The 12,072-nt window shown below is 39.8% G+C and overlaps 1 protein-coding gene across 2 annotated transcripts in view; it reads left to right on the top strand.

Annotated features, from left to right (window-relative positions):
• Positions 1 to 11,243, top strand: part of tbc1d22b (TBC1 domain family, member 22B) — a 94,728-nt gene extending 83,485 nt beyond the window's left edge. For both annotated transcript variants that reach the window (XM_037535816.1, XM_017716461.2), the window contains one exon: positions 620 to 11,243. In XM_037535816.1, coding sequence (XP_037391713.1) covers positions 620 to 748 — 129 coding nt within the window. In that variant the 3' untranslated portion in view covers positions 749 to 11,243. The remainder of the gene's footprint in view (positions 1 to 619) is intronic.
• The last annotated feature ends 829 nt before the right edge of the window (positions 11,244 to 12,072 follow it).

A 12,072-nucleotide genomic window follows, 5' to 3' on the forward strand; every position in this document is an offset into this window, starting at 1 on the left:
CTATCAGAATTTCAGAACCAACTACTAACGTAATGACAGCTTCACACTGTAGTGAAATATTAACGATAAGGTTCGTCGTGAGTGAATCAGTCTAACACGAGGGGCTGTCTTTGCACCAGTTGTAGGAAAAAAAAACTACTGACCACCTCCTCCCACCAATGGTTTTACATGCATTATTATAGGAGTATATACAAAACCGATCCCAGATCTGCATAAAAAAGCCTGTCGCATCCGTCTCTCTTTTGGGGGTGGAGTGGGGCGAGATTCCTGTAAAGAGGCACACATGAAAACCCTTCAGAGTTGGATATTAAAGTTGGGTACATGAAAATTGTTACTGTAGGACAAATTGGCCAAGTTGTGAGGGAGCATTCAGTGTCATGAAACTCTTCAGACATCTGGTTCCATTCATCACTGCTATGAACCTTGAAAAATCTGTGGAACTCACCCAACATTAGGTTACATGTAGCGTCTGTTATGTGACATACTTTGTTCTTGAGAGCAATTGTGTGATGTTTCAGGCTAGAATGCTAGAATATCCAATCTGATATCAGCCCGATACTGTTTGGTGCATTGGTGCCGTCGCTATTGTTGCTCTAATAAACTTTGCCATGTCTTTCAGGGCCTGCTAATGCTTCTGCAGAACTTACCCACAATACACTGGGGCAACGAGGAGGTGGGCTTACTCCTGGCTGAAGCCTACAGGCTCAAATACATGTTTGCAGACGCTCCCAGCCACTACAAAAGATAAGGGGGTCCTGATTCACTGACGAACACAACCATGACTCCCACACTATCTCAGTCTAGAGGCATTTCCTTAATCTCCTGTTATGTTCGCCGAGGCCGATGGGGAACACCGCACTGCTGGGATGGCCAAAAAAAATGAGATCTTGAACAAAGTTCCTCTGCTGCAGCGCTGATAGGCTCCGCTTTCAGCAGATAAAGACTCGACACCACGTCTGAAAAGTTTTTTGTGAATCTTTTATGAAACTAATAACATGACGGAGAAGGAAGCGGAATGGCTTCTCAGCCGCTTTATGAAAAATGTTTTTATTGCGTTTTATTTTTTAATAACCTCTTGCATTGTAGCTCCTTGCGCTCTTGATTTCTCTAAAATGGAGCATGCACTCTTCCTTTTTTTCATACTACAAGTGATCCTTTTTCTTTTTGGTCTCAGTGAGTGGCGTCTGCCTGCTGCGCTTGCTTCTTCCATTGCTCTGTTGACTGGACCAGCGTTGGCTCCATTCATCTCCGAAGTCATCAGTGCAGCTGTTACTGCAGTGCTGTGGTAAACGAAGGAAACTACAGCAGCCAGTCAGGGTCACTTCTGATGAGATGCAGCGGTACATGTCTGTTGGCCTGTAATAGAGTCAGTACGCACCCGGCTGAGCGAGTTTTCGACTCCACGCTTGTAGAAGACTGTGAATTTTAACAATCAAGGACGACGTCCTACTTTCTGAAGGTGGCCTAGCTTCACGTGAAGCCCCCACATATTGCACAAAAAGGAGTTAAAGATTAAAACATGGGTACATTTTTTTCCGCAGTAGCGGAATTTCAGAATCTACTACTGAGACGGTGTTGCAAAGACAGCTTCACACTGTAGTGAAATATTAATAATAAGGTTTGTAGTGAGTGAATCAGTCTAGTACAAGGACTGTCTTTGCACCAGTTGTGGGAAGAAAAACTACTGAGTCAGTAATGCAAACTGAACTGTGTGAATGTGGAAAATTCTTGTGCAGCACAAACAGTCTGCTTTCTCTTTGTTTATGCCCTAAAAACTGCTAGTAGAAGTTGTCCTATTATGGTGATCCAGGACCAGCTCCTCCCACCCAAAATTTTGTGTTTATCATTATTGGAGCACATAGAAACTGGTCCCAGATCAGCGTGAAAACTTTTGGAGGGGATGAGTTTCCTACAAGGAGCTACACACCCAAAATCTTTCAGGGTTGGGTGTTAAAGTTGGGTACATGAAAATTTTCAGTGTAGGACAAATTGGCCATCTATGCTTTTAGCAAACAGTTCAGCAAAAAGAAGTGGCAAAGTACTATTATAAATATATGCAGTTTTATTACTGTTACTTTTGTGTACAAAAACTCAAAGTACAGCAAAGGTAATGCTTGACTTTACAGTCCCTTAAGTTTAAGATATTAACAGGTAATTATTTTAGGTACCATGATGGTAAATTCCAAGACGGTCTTACTAAATTACACTAAAATTCCCAGCAGGTTTAGCTATTACATAAAACATATTCATAATCTAAGACGTCACAGGTGGAAGAATAGATATCCCGTGAATGTATTTTTTTTTTTTGTATTGAATGTTTTACAAACATAAATTTAGATATGCAAATAACATATCTATTACATATGCATACATTTGATTTACATTGATTTAAAAAAACAAGCCTTTTAGTCTGGATGATATTTCCTGTGAAGACACTCCCCAGAGAGAGGAGTTTTGCAGAACAAATGATTGAAATCTCATTTCAAATATTACATGAAGGTTAAAAATATATATATATTTTTACCTTCATGTAATATATATATAATTTTTTTTAATGAATGGGCCTCAGAACTGCATTACCCAGTAAGATCTCAGAAACATGGATAATTTGAGTGAATGTTATTAGTACAAAGGAAACGGGACCAAAATTGTGATTTTTCTGCTTGTATTGCTGAGATTTAATAATATGGACATCATTTCACTGTAATGTCACAAGTTTAAGCAAGTCAGTTAATCATAAAAATCAAAGTAATTGGTAAGGACCCAGTAGAACTAATACTAAGAATCAGGTATTTTCAAACTTGTCTTGGATATTTGAGTCTGCACTGAGGACCAATTCCGGGCTTGTTTGGGGGATGGGCTCATTATTGCTCATTTGCTTTCACACACAAGAATTCCATCCAAACCAGGAATCTGTTGTGTAATTCCATATGCAATTGTTTTGCATGCAGTTTTGCAAAATGGTAGAACAATTTTTTTCTTTTCTTTCATATGTGATCCCCTGTTGGATATATATCTGATTTGTGGCTATGCACCGTTAATAAGAACACTCAGATTGGGTTTCGTCTTTTTTTTTTGTTTTTGTTTTTTCTCTCCCCACTACTACATCGTTCAGCAGCATCAAACCTGAAATTAGTGCCAATAGGCTGGGCACAAGTATCTGATCCTTTTACAGCCCTGTCTCACTCCAGTAATGAACAGCTGAGAGCAGTTCAGTTCTAATTATGCTGAAAAAGGCTTGTTCTGCTGGTTAGTTTGTTTGCTGTTCATGATGCACGTGATTCATTCATGTGACGTTACTGATTAGAATATACGTTTCGGAACGCAGTTAAATTTGCATGACAGATGTGAGTAACTTAATACGCAATGGTAAACCATCATATTAGGATCTTAGCAGATCATAGCAAAAATTGGACTTGAGCAAAGAGGCATGCCATCTGAAAGCAGCCATGTATTTTTGTACTCCTATTTAGGCACCTGGCACTGTTTTCAGTTTACCTTCTTTCTGGGTCATGCGACATTGCAGTGAAATGAACTGTCCACCTTGTCACTCCAAGCAGTTATTCAGTTATAAGATATTCGACTGTTCTTTATCTGCTTAATATCTAGAACCTGTTGGGCATTTCAGTGTTATTTAGTTGCATCTTTACCCAAGATGATTAACTTCTTACCTGTTTATATATTAATACAGCCTTTTTAAGTTTAAGTTTTAAATTAGCAGCTGATTTGCTAGTTGAAGTAAAACTACAACAGTAATCATGTTTTTGATTACTTATCACATGAATGTGACCAAGTCAAGTGAGCAAATTCCTCCTTGGAGAAAACTACCACCTGATTTGCACTTGAAAGCAGCATAAGACCACTCTCAGCTCCTATAAGTACATGAGGCAGAAAAAGAAATCCAAGCCAGATGTATTTCTATCCCTGCCCATAGAAATTCATTACGTTTGACCCAAAGTGGAAATACGTGGTACATTTAAAAGCCTAAGAAAATAATAGGCCAATACTTATTAATAGTATTTTTGATTTGATTCAGATTCTCTTAGCATATAAAGATACGCTACGAATAAATTAGGTATCCTAATATATTACTGTGCGTTATTGTCCTTTGGAGTTTTTAGAGTATTTAAAATTCAAAAGGACTACAATGTTTCCAAAGAGGGGTCAGGTCACTTCCAATAACCAGGCGGTTTTCAAAATATTCAGAATGTAAAATAACGTTTGACTACAATGTTTTCAAAGAGGGCTTAGTTCACCTCAAGTAACCAAGCAATCAGTTTTCTAATCCCATTGATGGTTTTAATAATTAATGGGTAAGTGTCTTTCTATTTTAATTATTGAAGCAAATGGAGTGTATGTGAATAGAGAGAACTGTCAGGATTGGTTAAAAGTGATGGTGTTATATTGGCCTTGCCTCTGCACAGAGATGGAAGGGAGGAATGAGGCAGCTGATGTTGAAGGCTCTGAGTAATACGCCGTAGTCAAGCACAGTCTCTCCATCGCTTTGCACGTAGCACGCTGTTTATCCTCGTCGCCATGACTACCTTCTCAACCTTTGAAATGGTGGCTTCTTAGGTGAATGAAGAGCGATGTAATGTAATGTTGGATTTTATTCCAAGTAATTTTGGGCCATTTCTGTTGGTCTCGTCATCATGAAATGTTCAGATCATATTAAAAAAACATGAGGTACAAGGTTCTGATTGGACAACGATAACACACCACCATTGCTAGCTTAGGACAGCTGTTACACGTTGCCTTTACTGTGAAGCGTTTGCAATATTTGTTGTGGTTTAAAACTGGAGTGGTCCTTTTCATCAGATTTTCATTCGATCTATGGGTTGTTCTTGGACCTTAAAGCGATATTTCAGCACAGAATCTTTTTCCCTTTCCTCAAATGTCGCCATCCAGCCGAGACACATTTGTTGTCCTGTTAATCACAAACTTGCTTGTTTGGCTTCTGTCTAGGGTGTCATTATATCCATATTAATACTCATAAGTGTTCGCTGGGACAGTATGCACTGTCATCTGAATCCAATACAGTTTGATTTTTGCTTCATAAATTTGGAGTAAATTCCTCTAGGGATGCCAAACCAGGCATCTTAATTAGGTGTCGGCTGTCACAATGTCAGAAATGTCCAAAAACGAAGTGATTTTCATTGAAGAATATTACAATAACTGGTTGCCAAATCATCTGATCATTAAAATGAACACTCTGCAGGCCTCTGAGTGACCATTCCACTGGCAGAAAAGAAACACACCTGCGATATACTTTTATTTACATAAATAAAATTCTAAATGAATTCAAAATATAATTAAAACATAACTCGGGCATTTCTAAGGTACATTTTTAACCTGATTAGAAATATTGCAATTCAAAGCTGAGCTGAGGGACCTCCCATAATAGATTGAAAATGCATTTTATGGCTGCTTTGAAGAAAAAAGGTTGATTACTACTAATAAGTCAGTACCTGTACTGTAGTATTAATTGGCAGACTGTAGCATATATGTGAGGCTGTATCATCTATGGAAACATAAGGATCAAATTGGCTACTAAAAGTGCATGGATTGGATTTGGGGCAAAACAAAACTGGATTTTACGTGAGATCCCTCATGCCTACTGTTCTAATAAAGAACACACTAAAGAACTCCCACCCCACCCCTTAACTGTATATTTGTGTTGAGTATGCTTTCACTGGATGCTGTAATCTCATTAGTAAGACTTTGATCAAAAACAAAAGCAAAAAATAATGTATCATGGTGCAAAATCCACAATTTGTATCATGTCATGGAGCTTTGCATATTGTAACATGCCTACTTCTTATACTGTATGGCATTCCTTAAAAAAAAAAAAAACAACATAAATGGGGACGAATTTCAAGCTCGCTGCATATGGGGTGAGTGGAATATTTAGCAAATTTGACTTTTCTGGGCTATCGCTTTAAGTGCTAACCACCCCACTGCTGAAAGCTGTCAACAGTAATGTTACACAGAACAAAGAAGCCAGTAGTTACAGCAGTCTTATGATGGGAATGCGCTTTACTTCAGAATTCAGATGCCCCCTTTGTTAAATGATGAGCCGTTATTCAGTAGGGTTTGGATGAACATCACTTTAAAATACAGGGTAAACTACACCTTTTGGACATGCAGATGTAGTTTCTGTGCATCAGGAAACTGTAAGAGGAGCTCCTCTATAAACAGCTCCACAGAGAAACAATGGGGAATGTGAGCGGCGCTGAGAGCAGGGCAATTTCCACAGAAAATAAGGGCTTTTCACAGCTCTTCCGGCCAAATGAAGTGTTTCAGGCGAGAGTGATATCAGCTCTAAGAACAGGAGGTATAATTTTATTCTAGGAAAATTGCCCTAGATTGACTAAGTGATTTGTCTTTGTTTGAGCCAGTTGTTTCCCTGTGGGGCTGCTTAGCATGTATTGATATGATGTCACCTGTTTGTGCTCTCAGATACCCCCTTATTCTTGGTTCTGGCTTGGAGAGAAGGCTGCACTATCGCTGCTGTGCTTCTACTTTTCTGAGCTACTCCAAAGGTGTAGTAATGCTATATTTAAGAAATATAGAAGAATTTTAAGGAAATAACAAGAATCTCCATTACAGAGTTTTCCAACTCAATTCCTAGAGGAATGCAGCTCTGCATGGTCTATTGTTTCTTCTGCTCCAACACATGAGCCTCTTTGATAATGAACTGAGGAGCTGAATAAGGTGCATTGTGTGTTGGAGCAAGGAAAGAAATGGCAGCCCTGCAGGAACAGAGGTTGATAACCCTGTTTTTCTCTCTTTTTAGACACTGATTAGCCCAAGCTATACATGACCAGGGAGGATTCTCCAGTGAAAAGATTTTTAAATGCTTGGCTTAAATATCAATAGGCTTAAAGGGACATTCCGGCCTACAGACAGAGTTTAATGCTATTTGTCCTGTTAGTGTTCGGTAGGGGAACGTTATAACCCCGACTTCACTGATTTTACACAATTCACAATTGTGTATCATTTTTGTGTTCTCATTAAATGTTTTCACACTACAGTGCCCAGAATGCATTTCTCAAATATATACTGTAAGCACTGGGAATCGCTGTGGTGTCAACCAGTCGTAACTGCAAGCCTAGCCCCTGATCTAGAAGCTAGTAAATACAGCCAAGCCTAGTATTAAGCACTAGCGTTGAACATTCTGTCTACTATTCAACACAGAATGGACGCCAGAGACGTTTTGGCCCTTTTAGTCAGAAACAAGTAGACAAACAGTTGTTGTCCTAGTTACCAAGGGACCTTGCTAACTTTAGTAATGAAGATTTGAAGACACAGTTATTTGCTACAGGTGCAGCAGTCGTATGGCTGCAGTAACATTTGGCTTCCTAGCAGTGATGCTATCTGGCTTCCTGCATTTACCAGCTAACCAAAGAAATCCGGCTCACCCCCAGAAATCCCCCCCAAAGCAGTTGTAATTTTTTCAAAATTTCCTCCCACTTTCAAGGTATGTCATGAGAAGGGTTTTTACAGAGCTCTGTAGGTGACATCCTGTATAAATAAAAGTAATGTGTGGCCACAACTTAGACATGGGAATGAGATGGTAAGGTGTGGGAGCAAGATTGTCGTGGCCATGACTTTGCAAGGCATGGGAACGCGATCCTAATGCATGGTCACGACTTCTTAAGGCCTGATCTCGTTCCCACACCTTGCCAAGTCGTGGCCATGACTTACTTATCTCATTCCCAAGCCTTACTAAGTCAGGCCACGACTTATTAACATGCGGGAACAAAATCCTAATGCATGGCCACGACTTAGGAAGACATGATCTCGCTCCCACTCCTTACTAAGTCAGGGCCACAACTAAATTTTCATTCCCACGCTATGGCCACACATTAGGATCTTGTTCCTTCGTGTTAATAAGGCATGGCCACGCATTATCTTTATTTATATGGGATGTCACCAGCAGAGTTCTTTAGGTTTCCATAGTCTTTAAACCAGAATATCTCACTCTAGATGCTGCTGCAGCACAGGTTTAGGGTGGAAATGGACGTGATGGCAGCAGATATAGCGATGGTTATGCTTTTCTCTTTGGCCGGCGTGTCCCTTTTACGTTTATTCACAGCTAACTGGACCATTTTAAGAATGTGGAAAAATGACTGACGCCTTGACGTTCCACAGCCATAGTTGTTCCTGAATGTGTAGACGACCTGACTTGATCTCGACCTAATGATTGTTTGAACCTCTGTCACGCTTCTTCTTCTTCTTTGTGTGTAAATTTGATTTTAAACCACACTGTGATGTTTGGTTGAAGCCATTATGCCTACAGCTACATCAGTTATGCTGTTCATTAATTCTTGAAAGCTTTTTTTTATTATTATTATTATTATTATTATAATTCCACTGTTTACATGCAATAATGATGTAAACAAAGTGATTAGAGCTGCAGAATCTTGAAAATGTATTTCTGCGGGTAATTGACCGTGGGCTCCTGTGGTAGTTGGGTTGGGGGGGTTGGGGGTTTATGGGGAAAATTTCTCATTTTAATTTCTCAGTAATCATATGGCAGGGTCACATTCTGTGTCTCTATCTTTAGTGCTACAGCTTAGTATCACAGATCAGTAGAAAATACTGTAAATCAGCCAGAAGCCAGTTTTTTCGCATTGCAGTATCCCATCTTGTTGTCGTTCCAGATTTGTCCAAATGTGTTTATGAACACAAGCATGCTGACCAACTGGTGGTATTTCACAAAGGAGGGAGTTCTCAGTTAGCCACAGAGCTTAAGCCAAAACTTGAGCTGTCCAGTAGGAGAAGAGGTAAATGCCATTCCTATTGGCCAGTCCTTAGCAGGAACTTTAACTATCCAGCCTTACTGAAATGTCCTGCTTTATGAAATACCCTGTGGTCTTAAAATAGGCTCAGACAATTGCTGACAAGTTCACATGGATTTATCTAGCAGTAGATTCCAGAAGCAAGAACTCTATTGCTTATTTAGTCTTACTTGTAGCTCCTTTACAATTCATACATCTTCACATCTTTATACACTCCGGCATTGTTCAAGCTGATCTCTGTCTACTGCATCTTTATCTCACCATAGAGAATGATTTTGTGTGTCCATTTGCTTAGAAGTACAGAGCCCTAATGATGACATCCTGTATAGATAAAAATAATGCGTGGTCATGCCTTATTAACGTGTGGGAACGAGATCCTAATGCTAATGATTTAAGTCATTGCCATGACTTGGTAAGAAGTATAGAAGTCATGAGAAAATGTCTTGAGGAAACTGTTCTTAGAAACTTTCAAACACTGGACCAGATCTGGTTACTTTGACTTTCCCAAAGGTTTTTTGCTCGGACAGGAGCCTCTAAAAGCTCCACCCACATGACTATTCGCTCTAGAAAACCAGTCCCATCTTAGTCTTGTCTTATGGGGCCAACCATGATCCCAGAACAAGAGTCTGGGGAACAGTCGTTTGGGCTGAAACCCTCAAGGGTACAACTTTATATAGGGAACAGAATTGTATCCTATAATAATACCCATAATATTTCATTGCAATTGTATTGTTTTACATTGTGTTGACTCCACCCAGTCCGTCTTGACTCCCAGCTTTTTATTGTATAGTTTTGCTTTAAAATATTAGGTTACGAAAAGGTATAAATATGTACCTTCACCCTGGCTAAAAACTTTAAGGTACCCAATTGGAAACTGTTGTACTTTTGAGGGTACATTTACTCTGATTGTACCTGCATAGTACCTTTTTCTCTGACAGTGGAGGGACGGAGTCTGTCACTAGCCCATGGACCAGAAGTTTAAGTTGGCTCCAGACATGTATACGAGATCACGCCTGGCCTTGTGAGGCCAGTCCCTTCCCTGAAAGAACCTCATATACAGATTTACAGTCTATTTTGCAGATACTTTTGATTTGAAAAATTCACAGTTCCATATTTCAAGTTGACCTGTTTTCTGTGCTTTTCTTGGAACAGGGAAGTGACCCTGTTGTCCATGCTCGACCATACGCTACAGATGTGTCAGGTAGAGATTTGGTTTGAAAAATGCTGGATTATTCCTTTTAATAAAGCAGCTTGTGGTCCAAAACTGATTTTATTATAAATGCAGCTCAGTGTAGAGGTGCTGCAATTGAGCCGTGGAGGCTGAAAAGGTCTCCTGAAAGCTCCTGTGGTTCACGGCCAATCTAAGGAGACAGAACAAGGCCTTTCTGCTAGGCGGGGATGGCATTTTTTCTCCCTTATTTCTTTTTTCTGAAGGAAAGAAGGAAAAAAGCGTACTAGTGGCCCACTGGTGCAGCCACCGTGTTTATTTATAGCCATGTCCTAGGTGTCCTAAGGTATTTGTCTCCTTCTTGTGACTTGTCCTGGGTTCCCCTGTTTTTGCATGTTGTTTTTTTTTTTTCTTTCTTTCTTTTTCTTTTTTTCTCACTCCTTTCTCTTTGAATGAAATGGCTCAGTCAAAAATCTCACGTTGCTAATAGTAAATGAAAGTGAAAAGCTGCCAATTAGCATTATGCAGATGGTTATGCTAATTGGTGGCCACTAACTTCCATTCATAGCCATGTTAGCATGATTGTTCGTTGATTTTTAGTTGTTTATTGTTTTTGTCAGGGCTACATTTTACGGTAGTACCACCTTTTTTTTGATAATCAGCATTTCAGAATGTGCCCTATATATTTTTTTTTTCTTTTGGGTCATGCGTTTGCCCTCGGTTGGCAAACTGACACGGTGCTTTGTTCTGCATTATTCATCTGGGGTTGCTCCGAGTTTCATCAGAGCCATGTTTTGGGGGTGTGATTTTTGATGATAATTTTTTCACCATTGTAGTGTGTGTGAACTGTACTGTAGCTTGGGCAGCTTGTAGCGCTTTGATTGTGTTGCAATGCAAATGAGTGCGGCGCTGATTTTGTAGCTTGTTCCTTTAGCGAGGCTCTGAGTGCATCAGTCTACTCAGTAAGACCTGATCACAGATCAGTTCCCACCTCCCACATCATCACAATCAGGTAGAACGATGACTGTCGGACCGATTCTGGATCGAGTTTGGAATGACTGATGCTCTTTAGAGACCTGGCTGCTTTTGCTTCTTTGTTTTTGTTGGTATGTTTGTGGAATATGCCAAAACTCCTCCAGTCATTACTCTGGCTTTCCCTGCGTAATCAGTGCTTCAGTAGTCAATGCTGGTTTTAGCCTTAAAAGCAAAGATTACAGTTGTGTGCTGTATATGTACTTTTTCTTGTTTATATTAAACGATTGGTACTATAATATTTGCCCCTTGGGTTTTTTTTGGTGGGGAGACAGCAGGGAGGGGAGGGGCTGCATGTAAGGAGTGGGTGGGTAGTTGTTGACGTCCCTTCATTAATTTAGTTTCCAGTCAAAACCCCACAGAGCACAAGTGATTCATTTTCAGGAGATATTTCAGCAGAGATTAGGTAGAAGATAATTCAGTGGAATAAGTGGGGAGAAAACAGGAAGAACTGGAGTTCAAAAAGTATTGAAAGACACAGAAAATTGTGAGTCTTAACAACCGTGCAAGACCTGGTAGACACCAAAACTGACCACATCAGATAAACAGCACTTTCGTCTTTGAGAGAGAGAGGAGAAAATCAAGCTGCTTCAGATCTGAAAAAAACAATCTACAGATGTTTTTGTCCATCCTTCCTGTGAGAAGGTGAGTCTGAAAGGATGTGTAGCTGTCAGGAATCTCTTACTGAGAAAAAAATGGACAAAAGAGAAGAAATAAAGAAGCTGCTGGTGTTCTCAGAACGATGGACTGACCACCCCAGACTCCAGCAGAAGCCGAAAATGCAACTTCTAAGACTGACCTTTGAAAAACGGGAAGCAGGTCCCCTGAAAAGAATGTAAGGCAAAATGTGGACACACTGACAAAAATGATATAATTAGTGGTTGAGTTTTTTTGTGTAATTGAGCGTTAAATATGTCTCAATTTTTAATATTTTTATTTTCAGATTTTTTTGCCTGACACTGAAAAAAATAACTTGCAATCACACACACACATTTTCTAAGCCACTTCTGGGTCATGGGGGTGTTGGAGCCTATCCCAGTGGTTATTGGATGGAAGGCAGGAGACACC

This window comes from Pygocentrus nattereri, chromosome 28 (genome assembly GCF_015220715.1).
Source record: "Pygocentrus nattereri isolate fPygNat1 chromosome 28, fPygNat1.pri, whole genome shotgun sequence".
NCBI lineage: Eukaryota > Metazoa > Chordata > Actinopteri > Characiformes > Serrasalmidae > Pygocentrus > Pygocentrus nattereri.